At 42.6% G+C, this 26,603-nt stretch overlaps 1 protein-coding gene across 1 annotated transcript in view; it reads left to right on the forward strand.

Annotated features, from left to right (window-relative positions):
• The first annotated feature begins 12,931 nt into the window (after window positions 1–12,931).
• Window positions 12,932–26,603, forward strand: part of coq5 (coenzyme Q5, methyltransferase) — a 15,968-nt gene continuing 2,296 nt past the window's right edge. Inside the window, exons 1-6 of the mRNA XM_043715955.1 lie at window positions 12,932–13,160; window positions 16,837–16,986; window positions 22,230–22,457; window positions 24,226–24,332; window positions 24,639–24,727; window positions 26,370–26,481. Coding sequence (XP_043571890.1) covers window positions 12,932–13,160; window positions 16,837–16,986; window positions 22,230–22,457; window positions 24,226–24,332; window positions 24,639–24,727; window positions 26,370–26,481 — 915 coding nt within the window. The remainder of the gene's footprint in view (window positions 13,161–16,836; window positions 16,987–22,229; window positions 22,458–24,225; window positions 24,333–24,638; window positions 24,728–26,369; window positions 26,482–26,603) is intronic.

The raw sequence follows: 26,603 nt of genomic DNA on the forward strand, positions 1-26,603 counted from the left end.
GATGCAGGTGCTTTTATAGACCCTGGAGCCGCCGCGCATGCGTCCTCTGCACGAGAGTACTGCCGGGAATTGTAGTCTTTGCTCCACGTTCCGCCAATCATGGTGAGCCTTCCTCAGCGCATCTGTTCCCGTTGGTCACGTGATTCTCAGTCACAGCAGTCTCCTGCTTCCGCCACATCACAACCACGTAAAGGGTCTGGTGGTGTAGAGGTAGTATTACTAATTCCAGAGGCTGGAGTCCGCGGTTCAAGTCTCACCTGCTTTAGCAGGTGCAACAATCCAGGGTTTTGTGTTATTCATTTGTGGGGTTTAGGCATCACTCTCGGCAAGCATTGATAGCCCATCTCTATTTGCCCTTGAGAAGGTAATGGTGAACTACCTTCTTGAACTGCTACAATCCACTTGCTGTGGGTTGACCCACAATGCTGGTGGGGAGGGAATTCCAGGATTTTGACCCAACAACTATGAAGGAAGGGCAGTATATTTCCAAGTCAAGATGGTGAGTGGCTTGGAGGGGAACTTGCAGGTGGTGGTGTTCCCAAATGGAAGTGATCGTGAGTTTGAAAGGTGTAGTCTAAGGATCTTTGGTGAATTTCTGCAGTTCATCTTGTAGATAGTACACACTGCTGCTACTGAGTGCCAGTGGTGGAGGGATTGAATGTTTGTAGATGTGGTGCCAATCAAGTAGGTTGCTTTGTCCTGAATGGTGTTAAGCTTCTTGAATGTTGTTGGAGCTGCACCCATCCAGGCAAGTGGGAAGTATTCCATCACACTCCTGACTTGTGCCTTGTGGATGGTGAATAGACTTTGGGATGGCAGGAGGTGAGTTACTGGCCACAGTATCCCTAGTCTCTGACCTGCTCTTGTAGTCCCTGTGACTATTTGGGGAGTCCAGTTGAGTTTCTGGTCGACGGTAACCCCAAGAATGTTGACAGTGGGGGATTCAGTGATGGTAATACTGTTGAATGTCAAGGGGCGGTGGTTAGAGTGTTTCTTATTGGTGATGGACATTGTCTGGCATTTTTGTGGCACGAAATGTTACTTGCCACTTATCGGCCCAAGCCTGGATATTGTCCAGATCTTGTTGCATTTGAGCACGGACTGCTTCAATATCTGAGGAATGGTGCCGAACACTGCAATCACGCGAACATCCCCATTTCTGACCTTATGACAAAGGGAAGGTCATTGATGAAGCAGCTGAAGATTGTTGGGCCTAGGACACTACCCTGAGGGAGTCCTGCGGAGATGTCCTGGAGCTGAGATGACTGAACGTCCACAACCACAACCATCTTCCTTTGTGCCAAATATTACTCTAATCAGCGAAGTGGTTGCCCCAATACCCATTGATTCCGATTTTGCCAGGGTTTCTTGATGCCATACTCGGTCAAATGCGGTCTTGATGTCAAGGGCTGTCACTCTCACCTCACCTCTGGAATTCAGCTCTTTTGTCCATGTTTGAACCAAGGCTGTAATGAGATCAGGAGCTGAATGACTCTGGTGAAACCCAAACTGGGCTTCACTGAGCAGGTTGTTGCTGATCAGATGCTGCTTGATAGCACTGGTGATGACCCCTTCCATCATTTTACTAATGATGGAGAGTGGATTGACTGGGTGTTGATTGGCCGGGTTGAATTTGTCTGGCTTTTTGTGTACAGGACATGCATGGACAATTTTCCACATTGTCAGGTAGATGCCAGTGTTGTAACTGTACTGGAAGAGCTTGGCAAGGGGAGCAGCAAGTTATGGAGCACTCATCTTCAGTACTATTGCTGGAATGTTATTAGGGCCCATTGCGTTTGCGGCATCCAGTCATTTCTTAATATCATGTTGTTGGAGACTGGTATCTGTGATGCTGGGGACCACTGGAGGAGCCTGAGATTGACCATCCACTTGGCACTTCTGACCAAAGATTGTTACAAATGCATCAGCCTTATCTTTTGCACTAATGGGCTGGGCTCCTCCATCATTGAGGATTGGGATATTTGTGGAGCTGCCTCCTCCAGTGAGTTGTTTAATTGTCCACCACCATTCACATCTGGATGTGGAAGGACCGCAGAGCTTAGATCTGATCTGTTGGTTGTGGGATCGCTTAGCTCTGTTTATCACTTGCTGTTTATGCAGTTTGGCACACAGGTAGTCCTGTTTGGTAGATGACACCTCATTTTTAGGTATGCCTGATGCTGCTCCTAGCATGCCCTCCTGCACACTCCATTGAACCAGGGTTGATCCCCTGGCTTGATGGTAATGATTGAATGGGGAATATGCCAGGCCATGTGCTGGAGTACAGTTCTGCTGCTATTGATGGCCCACAGCGCCTCATGGATGCCCAGTCCTGAGCTGCAAGATCAGTTTGAAGTCTGTCCCATTTAGCATGGTAACAGTGCCACACAACACGATGGAGGTTGTTCTCAACGTGAAGGCAGTACTTCACCTCCACAAGGACAGTGCGGTGGTCACTTTTGCCAATACTGTCATGGTCAGATAGTTCTGCAGCTGGCAGATTAGTAAGGATGTTTTTTCCTCATGTTGGTTCCTTCGCTATTTGCTGCAGACACAGTATAGCAGTTATATCCTTTAGGACCCGACCAGCCCAATCAGTAATGCTGCTGCCGAGCCACTCTTGCTGGTGGACACTGAAACCCCACACCCAGAGTATATTTTGTGCCCTTCCCACCCTCAGTTCTTCCTCCAAGTGTTGCACAACCATGGAGGAGTACCGATTCATCAACTTAAGGAGGACAGTACGAGGTTTACAATGTAACCAATAAGAGGTTTCCCTGCCCATGTTTAACCTGAAGCCATGAGACTTCATGGGGTCTGAAATTGATGCCAAGGACTCCCAGGGCAACTCCTTCTCAACTGTATACCACTATGCTGCCACCTCTGCTAGGTCTGTCCTGCCAGTGGGACAGGACACATGCAGAGATGGTAATGATGGTGTCTGAGGCGTTTTCTGTAAGGTATGATTCAAGCTGTTGCTTGACTAGTCTGTGAGACAACTCTCCCAATTTCAGCACTATTGGTAAGGAGGACTTTGCATGATCAACAGGGCTGTTTGTCTTTTTGCCATTGTCTTTACCGATTCCAAGGTCAATGCCAGGTGATCCATCCGGTTTCATTTCTTTGTTGTGACTTTGTAGTGATTTGATACAACTTAGTGGCTTGCTAGGCCATTTCAGAGGGCAGTTGAGAGTCAACCACATTGCTGTGGATCTGGAGTCCCATGTAGGCCAGACTAGGTAACGACTGCAGAATTCCTTCCCTAAAGGGCATAAGTGTACCACATGGGTTTTTCTGACAATTGGAAATGGTTTCAGGGTCATCAGTCGACCCTTAATTTCAGATTTTTTTTTATTGAACTCAAATTCCACCATCTGCTGGTAGGATTCAAACCCAGGTCCCCAGAAAATTATGCTGGGCTTCTGGATTAAAAGTCAAGCAATAATACCACTAGGCCATTGCCTCCCTGTGATTAAAAATGTCTACAAGCAGTTATTGGTGATGGGCTGTGAAAAGGTCAGAGAGGGTCACACATTTAGTAGAGCAGACAATAACTAGGGTACGCAGGTAAGGGACAGGAGATTTGAGGAAAAGTGTTTTCTCCCAGATGATGATGGGTATCTGGAGCTCACTGTCTAAAAGAGTGGTTGAGGTGAAAATACCTGAAATACCATAGCATTCAAGGCTCCAGGTCATGTTGGCAAATGAGATTAAAATAGATGGCTGTTTGATGGCCTCTTTCTGGACTGTAAAAACACTGACTCTAAATTGAAGTGAAAAGTAAGCAAGTTCTAAAGAAGATCAGCCACCTTAAAGCAAATGTGTTTTCTCTTTGCATTTGCTGGATGGCCTATCATTTATTGTCAGCATATTTTGTATTTTGGTACATAGTACACATCTGTGTAAACATATAGTGCTAGTCCCACTAGGCGTCATTATCTAAAAGTCTTCGAGATTTAATACACAGGATAATTTTTAAAGCACAAACTGCAATCCCCTTACACATGTAAAATACTGAATAATACATTATAGTGGCTCCTTTTCCTTTCCTGAATTTCCACTGATGATAAAAATAATATGAAGAAAGTTTTTGAGTTTCCACAAAAAAGAATTGCATGGCAATATATAGTTTTGGTCCTTTCTCAGATCTTTGAACTCTGACCATTCTGACAAAGGAGTCACTGAACGTGGAACTTTAACTCTGTCTTTCTCTCTGCAGATGCTGCCAGACCTACTGAGTTTCTCCAGCATTTTCTATTTTTCTTTCAGATTTCCAGGAACTCTGGTTGTTCGATTTTATTTTAGTAATCCAATTGTCCAGCTCACTCATGACCTTTTTTAGTTCATTTTGTCTCAGCTAAACTGTAACACACTTATAAAAACCGAAAGAACTGTGAATGCTGGAAATCAGAAACAAAAACAGAAGTTGCAGGAAAATCTCAGCAGGTCTGACAGCAGTTCTGAGGAAGAGTCACTGGACCTGAAACACTAATTCTGATTTGTCTTCATAGGCGCTGCCAGACCTGCTGAGTTTTTCCAGCAACTTCTGTTTTTGTAACACACTTGCCCTTGAGTCAAAATGCCAAACAATCTTACAGATGAGACAAATCAAGCCCCCTTGTGGTCCCTTGGCAGTGATTAATAAGAATTAATACAGCTTAATTGGTGCAGAAAAAAGGTAACTGCTGGAAATACTCAACAGGTCAGGCAGCCTCTGTGGAGAGAAAAAAACAGTTAACATTTCAGGACAGCAAAATGTATTCAGAACATTCAATCTTATCATTTAGCTCAATCATACAGATTAACCAACAAATGCCTACCGTTTGGCAGAGTATTTTGAATTCTGTACCCTGGGTAACAAATGTTCAGATTTGGTTGGTAGCATTCTTGTGTCTACATCAGAAAAATGTGAGACTTGGTCCTTCTTGGTATTTTTCCCATTGGTTGTAAGCTGTAAGTGATTTAAATACCTTCTGTAAATCAACTCTTGTTTTGGAAGTTTGATGCAGAGTTGGCATAGATGTCTACAGACCTGACAGCTTATGCTGTTGTTGATACTTGGAGGAACTTAAGCAGCTGTAGGTGGGCACATCACCGATGTTGTGAGTTTGTCATATAGGGTCCTTAAAGCAAACTAAAACAAATTACAATGCTAGTCTTCACATGGGCCATTCTGGTTCAGTTGTTTCCCAGGAGAGGTGGTCTATTGCATTATAGAAGCTGCTTTTCTTTTGTTTCATTTGTACTCACCACCTTGATGTCATTTGCCCTGATACTGTTCTCCATTAAATCCCTGGCTGGAGACTCTGGAGGCATTCATGTGGGAGACATGTCATCTAATTTATGGAAGCAGATCAAAGGTGGGCAAGAAAACCTTAAAATGAAACAAAGGACAGTGGATGCTGAAGATCTAAAACATAAACAGAAATTGCTGGAGAAACTCAGCAGGTGTGGCCACATCTGGAGAGAGAAAACAAAGTTAACATATTGAGTGCTGTGGCCCTACTGATAATAACAGGAAAACACATATTTGATCTCACCCTCACCAAACTGCCTGTCAATGACAGTATCAGTAAGAGTGAACACTACGCTGTCCTCATGGAGACTAAATCCTGCCTTCACATCATGTTGTGTGGCACTATGCGGAATGGAACCAATTTCAAATAGAAAAAGCAACTCAAAGGGCTCAACAACTTTATGATCTGGCTTATCCTCCCACTTTACAATTACCATGATGCCAGGGGATCTACCTGATTCAGTGAAGTGTGCAGAAGCAGCTCCAGGTACATTTAAAAATGAGGTGTTAATCAGGTGAAACTACAATGCAGGACAATTTCCTTGCCAAACATATCTATCTCACTCTGCTTCAGCTGTCCCCAATATCACAGATGTCAGTCTTCAGCCAATTCAACTCTGCATGTGATATGAAGAAATAGTTGGAATTTCTGGCTACTGCAAAGGCTATAGGCCTATCACCGAGTGTAGCATCAAGGTGTTCCAGCAAAACTGGAGCCAGTGAGAATCCAGGGGAAGCTCTCAACTGGTTGGAGTCATACCTATATAGGAAGAATATTGTGATGATTGGAGGTCAGTCATCACAGCTCCAGGACATCTCTGAAGGAGTTCCTCAGGGTACTATCCTAGGCGCAACCATCTTCAGCTTCTTCATCAATGACCTTCACTCCCTCATAACATCAAAAATGGGATGCTCACTGGTTGTACAAAGTTCAGCACCATTCACAACTCCTCAGACAATGAAACAGTTCATGACCAAATGAGCAAGACCTGGATAATATTGAGGTTTGGGCTGATAAATGTACACCATACAAATGGCAGACAATGACTGTATTCAACAAGTGGTGTTCTGCAGGGATCTGTTGTAGGACCTCTGCTCTTTGTGATTTTTATAAATGACTTAGATGAGGAAGTAGAAGGGCGGGTTAGTAAGTTTGCCAAGGACACGAAGGTTGGAGTTTTGGATAATGTTGAGGGCTGTTGTAGGTTGCAATAGGACATTGACAGAATGCAGAGCTGAGCTGAGAAGTGGCAGATAGCGTTCAACCTGAAAAAGTGTGAAGTGATTCATTTTGGAAGGTTGAATTTGAGTGCAAATTACAGGGTTAAAGGCAGGATTCTTGGCATTGTAGAGGTACAGAGGGATCTTGGGGTCCATGTCCTTAGATCCATCAAAGTTGGCATCCAAGTTGATAAGGTTGTGTGGGAAAAGATTTGCTAACCCACGATAGGCCCGCAAAAGCAAAATTGGCCAAACTGTACCAAAACACCCAGAATTCCCAAGCAGCTCACAATCCGAATTAGACAGCATGCAGACAAGGGAATACACTTTAAGCTCCCACGATCAATGACAGAGCACCACAGATATCTCAAAGTTCCAAGGGCAGTTTCACAACCCAGCAATACCAAAGCCACGCAAAGAGCAGGTCAGACAGAGAGGCACCAGCAAGGACACACTCCAGGAACAGGACAATGGAAGTACCTCAACACTTCAGAGGAGACATTAACACCTACCTGTGAAGAGGAATGGAACTGTCGATACTATCAGGATGTTGCATTGTGTGAAGGAACAGGACATACATCCGATAACTGTTTTCCAATTAGCATCCTTGAACCTAGATTACTCCCATTTCCAGATACCGATTAAGAAATGGGAAACTACAATGTGTCATTGTGCAGCATTACTAGAAAACTGGTCTCATCCTCAGCTCTGGGAAGAGAAATCTGATCTACCTGCACAGATTGTCAGTTCTGTGTCAGCTGGTCTGTTTCTCTTCCAGCGATATCATTTGCAATAAACTGTTTGTCAATTTCACTTCGAGCTGTGTTTTGTGATCTCTAGCCTATTGGGCAAATTTCTCTGACAGTTTGGCGTTAGTCGGTAGGCCCTTTTTTTCCTCTCTCAACAGGGTAAGCGAACCTCACATTTTAAATTTAACCCGATTCGTACCTAGCGGCCAGCCCTGCCTGGAGGTCAGACCAGAGAATGGCTGGACGACTGCGGAGGGTGGTCACATTTCTGATTTGCAATGAATTGGCGTCAGCTACTTCATTTGGGAAATTGAGTAGTGACTCTGGCCTGTGCAAGTGGGCACTTGGCTCAAATTGTTAACTGACATTTAAGCTACCATGTCTGGGCCTGTAGAAGTCTTCTGGTGGGAAAGTAAGTTAACTGGCAGCCGATAATTCGGTACTAAACAGCGTGGACTGGGCTTGTGGAAGTTCTCACCTGTGCTAAGTTAATTACCGAAATATTTGCAACAAACCTTAATTTGGCCCACGCATGATCCACCTTGAGCCAGGATTTCTGTCACGAACCTGTTCTAGCCAGGAGAAAGACGGTCGGGCAGAGAAAGTTAGGCACAATACGTGGAGATTCTGGATCAGTGGTGCTGGAAGAGCACAGCAATTCAGGCAGCATCCGACGAGCAGCAAAATCGACGTTTCGGGCAAAAGCCCTTCATCACAGGGCTTTTGCCCGAAACATCGATTTTGCTGCTCGTCGGATGCTGCCTGAATTGCTGTGCTCTTCCAGCACCACTGGTCCAGAATCTGGTTTCCAGCATCTGCAGTCATTGTTTTTACCACAATACGTGGAGAGACTGCTCATCAAATTCTCGCTTTACTACTGACAGATCCACAGCTCAAACAAAATTGACTTGGGCCCAGCTATGTTGTCCTGTCCTGTGGTTTCTAAGTATTTATTTTGGGTGTGTCTGCTTTTTCTGTGCTTATGAGTGCTTGCTTTGTCAATTTCAGTTCTCCCACCTGACTGTGTTTGTTCAGCGCTTACGTGTTTGTTTGCGGTCAGCGATGACTGGCTTAAGTAACTTTTATTGCCTAACCTGTCAATCACTCACTACCTGTATTCCGTTAGCTCTCTATCGCTGTGTTTTTTCCTCGAAACCTAAACTTAGAAGTCATCCCAAGACATCCAGGACACCATGGGGGCACAGACATCAACCGTCTGCTGGGAGATGCCAGCTGTGGGAGCTGGGCAACCCCAACCATGTGTTGAGGAAGGTCTGGGGCTGAAAATGAACAAGAGTGCCCAGAAAAGGCATGGTAAATACGTAAATTGCAAGAACAAGGTGGAAAGGTCCATATCTGATCCTAACAACGACCTGGACTGCTATGAAACTGGAAGGACAGCCCCAATGGGCACATGCCACCCACTGCAAGAGGGGTCCACAACCTATGAACAGGGACCACACAGAGGAAGACACCACTCCAACCCCCCTCCCCCCGAGGATGGATCCAGCTGCTTGTGGCAGCCATCGCCATCAGCACTCTCGGCCTGAGCTATCTGACCGTCACACTGTGGCTTGCTGGTAAACAGGGACAAGGGGCAGGACATTTCATAACCCACCGTGACTTACGGGCCAATACCTTCCTCAAAATGGCCCATGGGTATGCCCAGAGATTTAATCAGACCCGCTGCTGGGTCTGCACTTGGTCCCTGACCACTCTCACGGAGGCATTCCTTTAGCCTCAATCCCATTAAATATCTCTGACATGGCGGAACGGTGGCTAGACCCAGCTAGGTCCCTGAACTAACCACACTTGCCATGGCCAACTACGGGGACAACAGCCCAGCCCGCTGGAGATCGGCAGGGTACCACCTGGTGAAATTTACAGGGTGGTTTTACCCGGCCTACAACCTCTCCCATGAGCCCCCAGCCCTGACCATTGCTGACACTAACACACAAGGGCCATCTATGGGATCCATCTGTTTAAAAAGCATACAGCCATTCAGATGGGAGGCTGGCTGTAGCCAGTGCACTGACTCCCTAGTCCTAACTCCCGCAGCATGCCGATCCGCTGCAGAAGGCAGCATTTTAAACCTACAGGTCCTCAACAGGACCAGCCAGAACACCGCCTCCCTCACCATCTGACAGGGATCCAGACCCGCCATCTCCGACCCTACAACGGCACCTATTTTATCTGTGGCCACAAAGCCAACCCTGGTTGCCGTTATCCTGGACTGGGAGCTGCTATGTCGGGTATGCCCATGACCCACAGCAGACGAGCCCTTGCTGCCATTAAAGCAGGTCTCTAACTGATATCACCCCACTCTGCAACCCTGCGGTTACAGGTAGAAGCCCACAAACTCGCCGCCACACTGGAGGAGGTGGCAAACTCCACAGCAGAAGCACTCGCCCAGCTGAATGCAGAGGCTGTTACCATCCGTACTGTGGCTCTGCAGAACAGGATGGCCCTGGATTACCTGCTCGCTGCGAAAGGGGACACACGTGCCCTTATTGGTGCTGACTGCTGCACTTACATTCCTGACCCCAGTGAAAACAACACAGACCTGGCTCAACATATCCAGCAGGCAGCTTCTGTCCTGCATGATCAGAACTCCCACAGGGACTTATGGGACTGGGCAGCCTCCTGGCTGGGGTCACGGGGCACAGCCCTACTACAGGGATTGATAGCCCTCATTGCTGACCTTATAGCGCTAGCCATGGCCATCCGAGTGTGCTGCTCAAGCCTATGTGCAATCTTGTTACCCTCTGCTCCCTCCACCACTCAGCTAGCACAGATCCACTGGCGGAACATCCCTGCCCCTGGCATTGGCACTGCTGAGCAAGACTCGGATACTGAGAGCCAACTGTCCGATACGGACCCCCCACCCAACAATCCCCCTGGCTCCAGCAACATTGCCCCCTTCTTGTCCCTCCCCTAAGCAAAACAAAAAATGGGGGAATTGTGGGAAAAGATTTGCTAACCCATGATAGACCCACAAAAGCAAAATTGGCTAAACTGTACCAAAACACCCAGAATTCCCAAGCAGCTCACAAGCCGAATCAGACAGCACGCAGACAAGGGAATACACTTTAAGCTCCCAGCAAGGACATGCTCCAGGAACAGGACAATGGAAGCACCTCAACACTTCAGAGGAGACATTAACTCCTACCTGTGAAGAGGAATGGAACCGGTCGATATTGTCAGGATGTTGCATTGTGTGAAGGAACAGGACATTCCTCCGATAACTGTTTTCTAATTAGCTTCCTTGCAATTAGATTATTCCACTTCCAGATACATTGTAGTTTCCCATTTCTTAATCAGTGTCATTGTGCAATATTACTAGAAAACCGGTCTCATCCTCAGCTCTGGGAAGAGAAATCTGATCTACCTGTACAGACTGTCAGTTCTGTGTCAGCTGGTCTGCTTTCTCTTCCAGCGATATAGTTTGCAATAAACTGTTTGTCAATTTCACTTCGAGCTGTTTTGGGCAAATTTCTCCGACTGTTTGTTCAGAAGGTGGGTTGGCTTTCATTAGCAGGGGGATTAAGTTTAAGAGCTGGAGGTTATGCTATAGCTCCATAAAGCCCTAGTCAGACCATACTTGGAATATTGTGTTCAGTTCTGGTCACCTCATGTAGAAGCTTTAGAGAGGGTGTAGTGTAGATGCTGCCTGAACTGCAGGGCATGTCTTATGAAGAAAGGTTGAGGGAGCTAGGGATATTCTCATTGGAGCAATGAAGAATTAGAGGTGCCTTGATAGAGGTATTCAAGATGAGGAGAGGGATAGATAGAGTGGATAACCAGAGACATTTTCCCAGGGCAGAAATGGCTATCACAAGGGGGGCATAATTTTAAGGTGATTAGTAGAAGGTTTAGGGGAAGATTTCAGAGGCAGGTTCTTTACACAGAGAGTGGTGAGTGCGTGGAATGCACTGCCAGCAGTGGTAGTAGAGTCAGATACATTAGGCATATTTAAGTAACTCTTGGATATGCACATGATGATAGTAAAATGAAAGGTATGTGGATTAGTTTGATCTTCGAGTAGGATAAAAGGTCAGCACAACATCGAGGGCTGAAGGGCCTGTCCTATGCTGTACTGTTTTATGTTCTAAATTCTATTTCAAAAGAGAAATTTAACCATCGCCCCTGACATTCAATGGCATCACTATCACTGAATTCCCTTCTATCAACACTGGAGGTTATCACTGACCGAGCTGGACTAGTCATATCAGTATGCAAAAGTGAGGACTGCAGACGCTGGAAACCAGAGTTTAGATTAAAGTGGTGTTGGAAAAGCATAGCAGGTCAGACAGCATCCAAGGAGCAGGAAAATCAATGTTTTGGGCAAAAACCCTTTATCAGGAATGGAGGCAGGGAGCCTCCAGGGTGGAGAGATGGGGGGGGTGAGACTGGTGAGAAGGTAGCAAAGAGTACAATAGGTGAATGGGGGGTGGGGATGGAGGTGATAGGTCAGAGGGGATAGGTGGGAAGGGAGATTGTCAGGTAGGACAGGTCATGAGGACAGTGCTGGGCTGGAAGGTTGGAAATGGGGTAAGATGGGGAGGAGGGGAAACGAGGAAAGTGGTGAAGTCCACATTGATGCCCTGGGGTTGAAGTGTTCCGAGGCGGAAGATGAGGCATTCTTCCTCCAGGTGTCAGGTGGTGAGGGAGCGGTGGTGGAGGCTGCCCAGGACCTGCATGTCCTTGGCAGAGTGGGAGGGGAGTTGAAATGTTGGACCACGGGGCGGTGGGGTTGATAGGTGCGGGTGTCCTGGAGATTTTCCCTAAAGCACTCTGCGAGGAGGCGTCCAGACTCCCCAATGTAGAGGAGACTACATCAGGAGCAACGGATACGATAAATGACATTGGTGGATGTGCAGGTGAAGTCATATAAGTATTGTGGCTACAAGAACCTGTCAGAGGTTAGGAATCTTGCAATGAGTAACTCACCTCCAGGCTCCCAAAGTCAGTCCATCATCTATAAGGGATGTCAAGAATGTGATGGAACACTTCTTCTGTCTGGAAGCGTGCAGCTACAACACTCAAAAAGTTCAACACGATCCAGGATAAAGCAGCAATCATTTGATTGGTACCACATCCACAAAGAATTACTCCATCCAACAGCTGTGTACAATCAATAAGGTGCACTGCAGAAATTCATCAAGGCTCCTTAGACAACATCTTATAAATCTGTGATGACTTCCATCAAGAAGGACACAGGCAGCAGATACATGGAAACACCGCCACCTACAAGTTCCCTCCAAGCCACTCGCCACCGTGACTTGGAAGTATATTGCTCTTCCTTCAGGATTGCTGGTCAAAGTTCTGGAACACACTCCCTAACAGTATTCTCGGTGTATCTACACCAAATGGACTTTAATAAGACGGCAGCTCACAACTATCTTCCCAAAGGAAACTATGGATGGGCAATAAATGCTGTCCCAGCCAACAATTCTCGCATTCCATGAGTGAACTTTGTATTTTCTGGGAGGTGGTCTCCATGTCTCTCATTACTACAAAATAAATACAGACTCAATTATTTAAGTAGTCTGGGCACTTGTTTTAAGATCTCAGTGCTCGCATTTACTGGATATTAGGGTCTTTTGGTACAACAGAGTATTGTTTGATTCGAAAGCAGTAACTGCCATCAACTCCCAGCTGACTCATGACCCACTTGCTGCCTGGCCCCGGAAGCGGAAACCAGATACACGGGAGGGGGGTCAGAAACAAGATGGCTGTCTGTCGGTTACTGGGGTCACTTCCAGTCGGGCTCTTTATTTGTCGCCGGAATCTTGTGGCTCCCGTTTTTGTGAGAGCTCGTTCCGCTAGAGCCGAGGAAAAGCAAACTCATTTCGGCTTCGAGAACGTGTCCGAGTCGGAAAAGGCGGAGAAAGGTGCGAGTGTGGGCAGGCTCAGGCGGACTGGGGTTTGGGAGGTTTGGGTGAACCTGGGAAGACCCTTGACTTTCCTCCTGTTAAGGGATCCATAACTGTGAGTAGCCGAGCCATAGAAACCAGGAAATCCCAAAGCTCCAGTGAGCTGCTCTGAAATGACTTCGCTGAGCTAAACACTGCTGACATGCAGTTGACCTCAGGTTCGTAAAGGGCATATTAATTAGGAGCCCGACACCCGAATTGTCTTTGTCTTCCTGTTCACTCTCAGTTATGTCCCTCCTTATGTCATGTGGGAAGTGTTGGATTTTAGTTGAGCATTTGAGCACACGCTATTACTTTTCACATGTACTTGATGACTCTTACCTCTACCTCCCCATAGAACCCCACAGTGCGGAAAGAAGCGATTTGACCGATAGTCTCTGCACGAACCCTCCACAGAGCCATCCCACTTAGTCCTATAACCACACTCCTAGTTGTTAAACCACCTCGCCCACACACCCTTGGAGACTACAGACAATTTGGTATGGCCAATCCACTTAACCTGCTCATCTTTGGACTGTGGGAAGAAACTGGAGCATCCAGTGGAAACCCATGCAAGTCGGGGAGAGCATGCAAACTCCATATAGACAGTCAAGGCGAGAATCAAACCCAGATCCCTGGTGTTGTCAGGCAGCAGTGCTAACCACTGTGTTGCCCTTGAGATCTCTTGATTCTTCCACTGGTGCTAAATTGTCAGCCTGCTTATATGATATCTCGTATTACCAGATCTTTTCTCCTATTAAATATTAGGAAGACAGAAACTTTTGTCTTTGGTCCCTGCTGCAATTTCTAGACATAGCTCCTGACACCTTCCCTTTCCTTAGCAGCTATCAGAAATTGAAACACACAGTTGGCCACCTTGGTGTCATAATTGACTCTGAGATGTGTTTTAGACCACCTACTTCACTAAGCCTATTTCTTCTGTGATACTGCCACCTGATTTTGCTCCTGCCTCAACTCTTGCTGAAAACTTCTTCAATGCCCTTGCTATTTCTGAGTTTTAGTATTCCAAGCTATTCTTATCTGGCTGTAGTATTCTGTCCTTCAAAAATCTGAGGTCATCCAAAATTCTACTGATGTCTTAACTCTTACCATGTCCCATTCACTTATCAATCCTTAGCTCATAACTTACATTGCCTCCTGGTCAAGAAGTGACTTGATCTTTAAAGTTCTCATCCTCATTTTCCAGTCTCTTTGTGATCTTATTCAGTCCTATCTCTGAAATTTTTTTTTGCCTTAACATCATGCTCTTCACTTCATGTTCTTCATTGAATTTCATCTGCCCATCAGTTTGTGTCCTCTTGATGAATTATCATAATCCTCCTCACATTTGACAATATTTCCAAGTCGTCTGCAAATTTTGAAATTGTGACCTGGGCAATTGATGAACTAGATTGCTAGAGAAGGAAGTGGCTCTAGTCATGACCTCTGTGCAACTGCTGTAATTCATCTTCCTCCAGTCTGAACAAAAACCATTCACTACAGTGTTTCCTGTCACTTAACTATACTGGTACAGTCTCTCTTATTCCATGGGTGTTAACTTTGCTCATAAGCCTGTCATTTTATCAAATGCCTATTCAGAAGCCCACATCTCTCTCATCAGCGCTCTCCATTTAAAACAACAAACTCAACTAAGTTAGTGAAACAATTGCCATTGCCAAATTCATTGTGACTTTCCTTAAACACTTAAACAAATGTGGATTTAAGAATTTTGTCCTGATTTTTCTTTCCCCCAAGAACTCCTTTATCAATGAAGTTAAACTGACCAGTCTATAATTGCTGGACGTGTCCTTTATAACCTTTTTATTGAAGAATGGTGCAACGTTTGCAGTTTGTCAATCATCATAGCTCATCATAAAATCCCTACAGTGTGGAAACAGGCCATTCTCTGGCACCACTCCACCATCTACAGGCGGTTGGAAGATAAGGCCAGAGCATCTGCAATTTCCAGCCTTACTTCAATCATTAACCTGCAGAGAATCTGATCAGATGTTGGTGACTTAAAGTCCAGCCAGCATTTCCAACACTTTTTGTGTCTATTTTTAGGTCGTCAATTATCTCAACTACCTCCTCTTTCATTATGATTTGCTAGCATCATCTTCCTTGGTAAAGATAGATGCAAGGTACTGATTTCGTATTTCAGCCATATCACCTGTTTCTGTGCCTAAATCCCCTTTAATTCCTAATTAGTCCTCTTCCTTCTTAGAGGAAAGCTGAAAAGAAAGTGAAGAGAATGCAAAAGTATGAGAAAAGATTGTAGATAACTTAAAAGGGAATACTATTATTTAGTAGTGTAAAAGGTTAGTCAAAGGAAAATAAGGCAAATTATGCTACAAAAATAAAATTGTCTTATGGAACCAGAGAGTATGCTGACATTGTATGACTACTTTGCATCTGACTTCACATTTTAGAAATAATACTACCATTGTTACAATAAAGAAGGTAGTGGTAAAGGAATTGGGAAAGATAAAAGTAGATAAGTTGGATACAAAATTGTTGACAGTGCTCAGAGTAGATAAATTGTCTGGGACAGATGGGTTCTTGGGTTGCTGAAGGAGGTAAGAGTGGAAATACTGTCTGCTGTACCAACAATATTTCAATTCTTGGATATACACAAGTGGTGTTAGGTGTCTGGATGGCTGCAAATGTTATACAACCCTGTTCAAAACAGTCAATTAAAGACCAGTTAACCTAGTGTTAATGGCAATGAAACATCCAGAGACGCGAATGCAAGATGTAATTGTCATTTTGACAAACTTAGATTAATAAACAAAAGCTATCCTGAACTGGAAAAAAGTAAATCACATCTGACTAATTTAAGTGCTTTTGTTCAAATAACGGAGAGAGTTGATGTGTAATGCAGTTGATGTGAGTGTGGATTTTCACTCTTCATTGCTTTATCTATCTGTAGAAACTTTCCAATCAACCTATTTGGATGCTATTACACACTTTTAGAGAAGGTGGAACTCAATCTGAGGTCTCCTGGCTTAGAGTTAAGGATAAAGAGCCTATATGTGAACTTTCAATAAGGTGTTTGACAAAGTAGCATGTAATAAACTTGTTTGCAAAATCTGTAGAATACAAGGAATAATTGGCAGTTATGCAAAATTGGCTATGAGACACAAACCAAAATTTCAGTGAATGATTGTTTGGAATGAAGTAGGATCCTTTTCACAGAATTCTTTTCTCATAGAACACCTACAGTGTGGAAGCAGGCCATTGGGCCCATTGAGTCAACACCACTCCTCTGAAGAGTGCCCACCCCTTCCCTATCCCTGTAACCCTGCATTTCCTATGGCTAATACACCTAGCCTGCACATCACTGGATACAATGGGAAATTTGACATGGCCAATCCACCTAATCTACACATCTTTGGATTGTGTAAGGAAACCAAAGCACCTGGAATAAAAAAGAAAATATGCGCACTCCACACAGACAGTAACCAGAGGGTGGAATCAAACCAGAGGGTGAGGCAGCAGTGCTAACCACTGAGCCACCCTTTGACTTTTGTCTTTGACATTTGCCAGCTTTGAATACAGGATTTTCTTTCAGTCCTGATAGGGACTCGCATACAACTTAGTTGAACTTGTATGTATGGTGGTTTTTGTAGAATAATTTTTTTATTTCTTGTTACAGTTTACAAAGTATTTAAAAATGTTGCCAAAAATTATGATATAATGAACGACGCCATGAGCCTCGGCATTCACAGGTTATGGAAAGATGCACTGATTCGTATGATGAACCCACTGCCTGGAACAAAGCTGCTTGATGTGGCTGGAGGAACAGGTACAATAATTATTCCATATACTCCTATGATGGGTATGTAAACATTTTCTGGTTCCTGCATTCCTGATCATTCTCCCTTTTGATTTACCTAACTCTGAAAATGTTTGAGTTTTTGATGTGTTAAATTTGAGGTTGAGGTAACAGGCTCACTGAGATAAATGCTGTTGGTATGGAGTGAGGCATTGACACAGTGCCACATAACAAATTTGAAGAAAATATAGACCTTGGAATAAAACTGTAGCAATGTGGACACAAAATTGGCTGGGTGATAAGAAACTAGTTAATGGTCAATAATTATTTATTAGGCTGAAGAAAGATTTCTCGTGAATTTCCCCAAGTGTCTGTATTGGGATGCTTGCTCTTCCTGATTTTGATTAGTGATCTAAATCTTGACAATTTCAAAGTTTGCAGCTGAAATGAAACTTGGAAGGATTGTAAACTGTGTGGAGGGCAATGTAAACTTCAAAGGAAAAAGTCAAGTTGGGAGAGGGCAAATAGGTGGCAGATGAGGTTCAGTGCGGAGAAATGTGAGGTCATGCATTTGATTGGAGAAACAGGGACAGATCATCTTAAATAAGGAGAAGAGTTCTAAATGCAGGAGCTATTGAACCTGGGTGTACATGTTCATCGATCATTGAAGGTGGTAGGACAGGTAAAGAGAGCAGTAAGTAAAACATACCCTTCTTAATAAAGCAGAGAATGCTGTATCGAGTACAAGAGTAAGGAGGTGATCAACTTGTATCAGACATCTGTTAGACCTTAGCCAGAATATTGTGTGCAGTTCTGGGCACTGCAATATAGAGTGGATGAGAATGTGTTGGAGAAATGCACAAGTGATTTATAAGAATGGTTCTAGTTATAATAAACTTTATTATGAGAATAGATTAATGAAGTTGAGAGAACTTTAGATTAGATTCCCTACAATGTGGAAACAGGCCCTTCAGCCCAACAAATCCACAATGACCCTCCGAAGTGTAACCCACCCAGACCCCTACGTTTACCCCTGACTAGGATACCGAACACTCTGGGCAATTTAGCGTGACCAATTCACTTGATCTGCACATCTTTGGATTTTGGGAGGAAACTGGAGCACCCGGAGGAAACCCATGCAGAAGCAGGGAGAATGTGCGGCGTCCATACAGACAGTTGCCCGAGGTGGGAATTGATCCCAGGTCCCTGGCGCTGTGAGGCAGCAGTGCTAACCATTGAGTCACCATGGACATCTGTTTCCAAAATCATGACTGGGCTGGGTAGAGTAGATGGGGAAGAAACTGTTCCCGCTTGTAAAAGGAACAAAAATGAGAGGGCATAGATTTAAATTGATTAATATTGATTGATCGAGATTGATATGAGAAAATCTTTTTCACTCCGTGAGTAGTTGAGGTCTGGAATGCACTACCTGGAAACCTAATAGAGGTGGGTTCAATTTAGGCACTTAAAAAATAAATCATGAGATGTCTGTAACGTAGGCTGGGCCAGAATTTATTGGCCATTCCTCCCTGTCCTTGAGGAAGTGATGGTGGGCTGCCTTCTTGAAACACTGCAGTCCATGGGCCGAAGTTGGACTAACTATGCTATTAGAAAGGTAATTTCAAGATTTTAACCCAGCGACCATGAAGGAACAGTGATATATTTGCAAATCGGTGTGGTGAGTGGCTTGGAGGGAACCTTGCATGTGGCAGTGTTCCCATGTATCTGCTGTTTTTCTTTCTAAGTGGTAGTGGGTTTGGAAGGTGCTGTCGAAGGAGCCTCAGTAAATTTTTGCAGAGTGTCATATAGGTAGTATATGCTACTACTAAGCCTCCACGCCGGAGAGAGTGGATGTTTGTGGATTTGGTGCCATTCAAGCTTTGTCCTGGAGGTCAGAATCAAAAAGGGTGGTGTTGGAAAAGCGCAGCAGGTCTGATGGAATCTGAGGAGCAGGAGAGTCAATGCTTCAGCATGAGCCCTTCATCAAGAAGTGTTGAAGTTCTTGAGTGTTATTGGGTCTGCACTTATCCATGCAAGTGAGGAGTATTTCATCATCTTTCTAACTTGTGCCTTGTAGATGTGGACAGGCTTTGGGGAGTCAGGAGGTGAATTACTCTATCCTCTGACCTGCTCTTGTAGCCACAGTATTTATGTGGCGAGTCCAGTTGCGTTTCTGGCCAGTGGTAAATCCAGAATGTTGATAGTCTTACGACACGGCAATGAACCCTTCTGTTAAGTAAACTAAACACCTAGAAAAGCTCGTAATCTGTTAAAGTATGAGTGACAGAGTACTTCCCAAATTCCACTATTTAAAGAAAATAACATCTTTTTTTTATACTCTAAAAGTGAACATTAAACAACTATTCACAAGTCTAAGCCTCCCTCTCTCTTAATTGCTTATTATCTGCATCCAACTCTATAACAATATACTGTTCCAATAAAACACTTATTAAAATTACAACTTAATATCAAAACCAAAGAGCAGCTGTCCTCTTCAGTGTCTGCCTTTTTCCGGCTGAAGATCTCCCTGGGTTGTCGTCTTTCTTTTTATTGTGAATATGTTACCTATGAAAAGGTACCATTGATGAGAATGTTTCCTAATTTCTTGGATCTGCGTTGATGAAAGTTGCTCTGTCTAATTTTCAAAATGACTGCATTTTTATATCCCCAACGTCTGATCGTCTCATTGGTTCAATGTTGGCAAAACAATAAATTCAAACTCAATCAGTTTTAGTATCCTGGGGCATAATTTAAACTGGTTAAACTCAAATTGTTCTCAAAACAGCAATCAACTCAGGTATCCATTTCACAACCAAATATTACATACTTTCAATTTTCCAATACACTCTGAGACTGCTATCTAGTCATTAGATGCTTGTCAACCCTCAGTTCAGAACAACATTCACACTCTCTTAAAGGTACAGTACATGCCTTTAACTTCATAATAATAGTGTCGATTCAGTAATGGTACTGTCATTGAATGTCATGGGATGGTGGTTAGATTCAAGCCAACTTTGAACGATTATTTGGAAAGAAACAATGTGCTGGGATATATGAAAGAACCAGGAGATTGGCACTCAGTAATGATGCTCATTTGAAGAACTGATGCAAGCATGGTGGGCTGAGTGGATTCTTTCTGCACCATAAGACTTCTGCGATTCCTTGAAATGAAAAAGGGAATGTCAACATTTTTCGCTATAGTGATCAGTTGAGCTTTGGATCAGTGTTGAGTCTTGGATAACAAATCTATCCCGTCACCAGGGCCACAATTCCACCTTCATAAAGTCACTGCACTCTATCCGTGAATCCATTCACCTGTTGCTGAAACCCTCAACTATGCCTTTAGCTCTTGCCTTGAGTTTTCCAGTGCATCGTTGACTTGCGTTGCATCTTCCACAAACTCATTGAGTTCATTCGAGACTCTTGCTCCCATCATAATTGACAACAAATCCCACTTCCCCATCATCCTATTCTTGCTGACCTACAATATTATAGGTCAGTAGTGCCTTGATTTTAAAGTTCTTGTCTTCGCCTTCAGTCCCTTCATAGTCTCACCCCACCTTATCACTGTAATCCTTTCTGATCCCACAAACCTCCAAGCTATCTACAGCCCTCCAACTGTGGCCTCTTGAGCCCTGATTTTAACTGTTCTACCATCAGCAAATGGATTTTTAACTGTTTCAACCCTAAGTCTGCCTCAACCTCCTTAAACCTCTCTCTGCATCTCTTTCCTCCTTTCCAAGATGTTCCATAAAACCAACCACTTTGTGGCTCAGTCAGCTTTAGTTTGCCAGTTCTCTTGTGAAGCACCATGGGACATTTTACCACATTAACAATGCTGTATAAAGTGGATGTAAGCAGCAGTTGGTATTGCCTTCCAAATCCATAATTGTGCTTTCTCTTTTCTCCACAATCAAAAACCATTGTATTGAACAAATGTTTGAGTCAAATGGAATACATATTTAGATTCATAGTTTAACAAATAATTTTTGTTGCTTTTTTAACTTTTTGTATTTTTATTTCACTACTGTTTTTCTGTATTGAGGCAGATTAAAATTCTACAAATATCTTTGTTTAAATTAAGCAGCAAATATAGCTGCATTCAACCTATCAAAGTGATATCACATCGCTTTCTCCTCAAAATCTTTTGCTTTATTGAGTTTATTTTGAATGGTTCCCCACTTAGTGAAATGATATAGGAATTCTTGGCAATTATCGCTTGAGTACTTTGTGCAAGTGAATCATTGTTTATTAACAGATCTGTTTAGAAGTTGCAAAATATTGTGGAATGGGGTGTACCCATGCATATTGTACTGTTGTAAACTTTTCACTTTCACCCAAATGATGAAATGTTTTATTATGTAGTTCTAGTTGACATGCATATTACATAGTTGTAAGAAAGCTAGAAATCCCCAGATTTCTTTTCTCTTTCCCCTTCTTGATTTTAGAAGCATAGAGCTCTTTTCGTTATGCTTCCCAGAAAGGATACTGATCAGAAACAAGAAGTCTCAATGTTCCCTTCCCAGCCAGGATCACTACAGTCTCAACAGAGGCCCATTACTGCTTGAGCTTTGAGGGGAAAGGGAGTCAAACCTTGCTACTCCACAGTTTATTTGCACAGTGTGAGAGGATGAGATTCTTTCTGAGATAAAGGCTTCATTCCAATTTTTTTAAAACATTTTGACTGGTAAATTGACTGAGGTTAGCAGTGATTTTGTTTTTTCAGAAACTAAGACCAGTTTCATTCCTCTTGTTAGCCATTCTTTTAATCATTTTATATTCTGGATATGAAACAAAGTTAACATTTTGTTATCACCAACGTCACACTGATATTGAATTTGCCAGTATAATGAGAATGACTGATCACTGGTCTAAGTAAAACATGTTGAATGTTTTAAAACCATATCAAAAGCAACACATTTCACTTTCTAATGTGCTAACTCTTGCTGGAGTGTACATTCTTGGTTTGATACCTAGTTATTTCTCAGGTGAGTTGGTAGTGTCAGGAAGCAAACCTCCCAAAGCCCAAGTCAATCCATCATTCTGATAGTGAAAAATTATTGGCATTGGCTTTTCTTTCCTCTTTCCATCATCATATTATCCCAGTAGACAAGTGCTGGAAAAAAATGGTCATATCCTGATTATCATTTGCACAAGCTGGTGTCTGAGACTGGTACTTTCTAGGTTTACATGACTCTGCAAAAATGGATTGTTTCTTATCTGTAATAAAAACTGATTTAAATAAAATGTGAAACTTATTTGTATTTCTGCAGGGGATATAGCCTTTAGGTTCATGGATTATGTAAGAATGCAGCAGGAAAGACAGAGTCGACAAGCAGTAAAATCTAACCAGAGCCCATCATGGCAACAAATCAGTGACTTCTATCAACAGCAGAATAAATCCGATTCTGATTTGGGATCAAAGGCAGTCATCTGTGATATCAATAAGGAAATGTTAAAAGTTGGGAGGCAAAAAGCAGAACAGTTGAACTATTCTGAAGGTAGGTATTACTTAAAACATGGAACATTTCCTCAGCTCTTACATGTGATTTGTAAAGCTAATAGGAACCTCCACAAACAGTTCTGATGTTGATGTATTTGAAAAAAGATATGAAAGCATGCAAGTATATAAGCGATTATAGTAAAGGATTCCATTTTTCTCAGTCTATTCAACTGGTCTTTTAACTGTTCCAATAAGGTGTTACTTATTAAATCTGGAGTTAGAAGACCCAAATGATAGTGCAGAGCAGGACTGAAGGAATAAATGTGAACAGAGAAATCTGGAACTGATAATAAGGTGATGTTACCCAGGTACATGGAGCTTTGGAGTATGGATTGCAGCAGTTCAAAAAGGTTACTCATAATTGAAAAAGGGAATAATGTAAGGGCTTTTGAGAGTCCAAATTCCCCACGTAGCAAGATGACTACAATATTATTAGATATTGTGACTGCATCATCTAATGAAGGACTTAGAAAGACTGATAAGGAGCTCCAAGTCAGGAAATCTCACCAGTGTCTAAACCACTTCATCCCACCACCTTTGTCTCCTTGTGGATCATCCTCTGGGGTGAAGCTTTGATTGGTCCCTCCTAATATCTCCCTTTTGCTCGGCATCGATGTGAAGTTCATTGACATAATTTTCTCCACAAAAGGTGTCACATCAATGTAAGCTGTAAATAGCTGAAAGGCAGTCTGGATCAGATTGTGTTGGATTGAATACACATTTCATTTTGCAATATTTTTGATTTTGCAAGCTTGTAATAACAAGAGAGCATCCTTGTTTAAAACTGCCTTTCATTTGCATGCTTAATCATGTAAGCACAACAGTTAACTTCCACTTTTCCCACATCAGAAAAAATTCTGCCCTCTACTCCTAAAATCTCTAATTCATGCTGAGCTTATAATTATTCTTCAGTATTTCTCATAAGTTGGGTAGTCCTGATTTTGGAGGTGCCGATGTTGGACTGGGTTGAACAAAGTTTAAAAATTACACAATACCAGGTTATAGTCCAACAGGTTTATTTGGAAGCACTAGCTTTCGAAGTGTTGCTTCTTCATTGGGTGGTTGTGGCGCAGAATTGTAAGACACAGAATTTATAGATACTTCTATTTATGAAGTGGGGTTTACAGAATCTTACATGGGTTTATGCAGTTTTTGAGCAAAATAAAATGTAATTCTGCAAGTAAGTATGAATTTGTACTTGCAGAATTACATTTATTTTGTTCAAAAACTACATAAATCCATGTAAGATTCTGTAAATTCCACTTTAGAAATAGAATCAGTCTGGCCTAACATTGAGACACAGACTTTAACCTCACACCTTCAATGCATTATCTGAGCTGAGCTGTTGTTAAAGCTATCTTGAGAATGTAACTTTTAAATAGTTCTGGGATTTACATATGAAGGAACCAAAACTAACATGGTCATTCTAAAAGATGAAAGACTGAAGCTAAATTGGTTTAATATTACATTCCATGACTCTGCAATAAATTCTGTGTCTTACGATTCTGCTCCACAACCAACTGATGAAGCAGTGCTTCAAAAGCTAGTGCTTCCAAATAAACCTGTTGGACTATATCCTGATGTTGTGATTTTTAACGTTGTCCCAAATTGGTATTCTTCTGGTGAACTTGATGCTTTTGTCACTTCATGCCCAGAGTCATGTCCAACACCAACTAGCACTCAGAATGGCAATCCTTGTTTATTTCATTTTTGCGGAATTAACTATAGTATATTTGGTTCATAGGAATACTGTTTCTCCCCCACAGGTCTGTCCTGGGTGGTGGGAAATGCAGAAGAGCTGCCGTTTGACGATGACAAGTTTGATGTTTATACAATTGCTTTTGGAATTAGAAATGTCACTCATATTGATCACGTAAGTTGATATAGTGTATTATTGAAACCAATTTATGATCAATTCTGATGGAGAAGCTGCTGCCCATTACTTTCCTTGTCTGCTATCTCTCACTAAATAGAAATGCTGTGCCTATTTTAAAGTTGAAATAAAGAAAGGCCAAGAAGTTTATTTCCTTAATTAGAAAGTTCCTTAAAATAGTTTTACTGCATCTTATCTGTTGTGTACAAAATTTCTGTAAAGTTTCTTTCTCTTCTACCTGATGGAGTAAAAGATTATCTATGCGGAAGCCTCTGGCACTGACTACCTGCGTTTTCTGCTTACCAGGTGCTGCAAGAGGCCTATCGTGTTTTGAAACCAGGTGGAAGATTCATGTGTTTGGAATTCAGCAAAGTACAGAATCCAGTCATTTCCAGGTAGCCATAGTGAATTCTGTCATTTAGCATGTTTTGGAGAATCTCCAGCATTAAGGATGGCCTGAGCTTTTTCTGCTCAATTTGTGCAATTAGAGCCTACTGCCACTACTTCCTTTTGAGAATCAGAAACCTATGCTACAAGTTTCTCCAACAGTGTACTTCTGAGTAAATGTGAATATACCATTAGGTGGATGCAAATCACTCATCATGGAGCCTATAATTTCTGCCCTGCTTTGAACTTCCTCTGCCTCCAAAAAGTACAGGTTGAAGATAACTCAACAAAGAAACCATTGTGCCACTGCTGTTTCAAAACAATTGCTCAAAGCTTTCTACTAACTAAATAATAGCAAAAAAAACAAGCAATGTTCAGAAATACTCTTAGTAACTTTCAGATGAGGCACTTGTCAATCTATTTACATGTATGACTCTACCCATGAAGATCTAGATGCCTATTTTAAACAGACAAAAACACGAGTAAGTAGTTTGTAGGTGAGACCTCTGGGGAAATTGTCTAGCCTACTTGTTATAAGGGTCTCAACACCAGGGGAGACAGTAGCAAGAGATAATGTCACTGGACTAGTCATGCAGAGATCCGCACTAATACCCTGCTGTTTCAAGTCCTTCCATTTAATTTTGTCTAATATAATCTGGAGCTAAATGCTGCTTTTAATAATGGTGACCGTGAAATTATTTGTTTTTAAAAATCATTAATTCCCTATGGCGAAGGAAGTACCCTGTTCTCATCCGGTCTGGCCTGCATCAGACATTTAGCAACATGATTGAATCTTAACTGCCCTCTGAAATGCTACCTAGCAAACAGCTCAGTTGTATCAAAACATCACAAATCATGATAGGTATTTGTACACCACACAGACTGCAGCATCGCCACCTTCTTAATGGCCATCCAAAATGGGCAATAAATATCGCTCTAGCCAGTGGAGTGCACATTCTGTGAAATCATGTTTTAAAAATCAACTTGAGCTTGTTTCAAGTGAGCTTCCTGGACCTAATAAACTTGCCATCTAGCACCATGTGATGCAGTCAGTTGATAAGAAGTCTCTGTCTCTTTTGCCACTGTTACACCTTTTATTATGGCCATAAATCAGTGCAATTCATGAAGAATAGTAGCTGCAATTCTGCACATTATCATTCTACAGGTTTGTTGTCTGGTACAATATGTTAATACATCGGTAAACTGTGCTTCACTATTCTGACTATTTTTGAGTTTTCTGCATCGAGATTTCTTCAATATTTCCCCAGCTGAAGGCATTAACTACCTTCCTGTTGGGATATCGTTCGATAAGTCATCTTCATCCCCTCATATTTTTGACCAAGTTGCCATTCTTTATCTCTGAACTTGATAATTCAGCCACACTTGATCCAACCCTCACTTGCCTGATATTCCTACCTGAGAACTCTTAACCTTTTTTTTCCAAATGCAATTCCAGACTTTGTGAATCTGCATGAGCTGACAGCATTGACTCAGCTTGGATCAAAGCTGAACCACCTGGTCTACAGTTTTCTCTACTCACTGAAGAAAGTAGTTTCTTTTTCTGTGAACAAGGAAGTTTGAGCCCCTCACATTTGGCTTTTGAAACTTGATTACATTGTAATTGTTCAAAATATCTAATATTTTTCACAGGTTGTATAATTTGTACAGTTTTCAAGTGATACCTGTGCTGGGTGAGGTCATTGCTGCTGATTGGAAATCCTACCAATACCTAGTAGAAAGTATCCAACGGTTTCCTGATCAGGTAAGATTAAGGTCATTTAGATAATTTTAAAAAGCATTCACCAACCTGTTTGAATCAAGAACAGTTTTGTGAATGTGAATCTTAACAGAATGGGATCGAGGAAATATGCTTACAGCTCCAAA

This window comes from Chiloscyllium plagiosum, chromosome 25, assembly GCF_004010195.1.
Source record: "Chiloscyllium plagiosum isolate BGI_BamShark_2017 chromosome 25, ASM401019v2, whole genome shotgun sequence".
NCBI classification, from domain to species: domain Eukaryota; kingdom Metazoa; phylum Chordata; class Chondrichthyes; order Orectolobiformes; family Hemiscylliidae; genus Chiloscyllium; species Chiloscyllium plagiosum.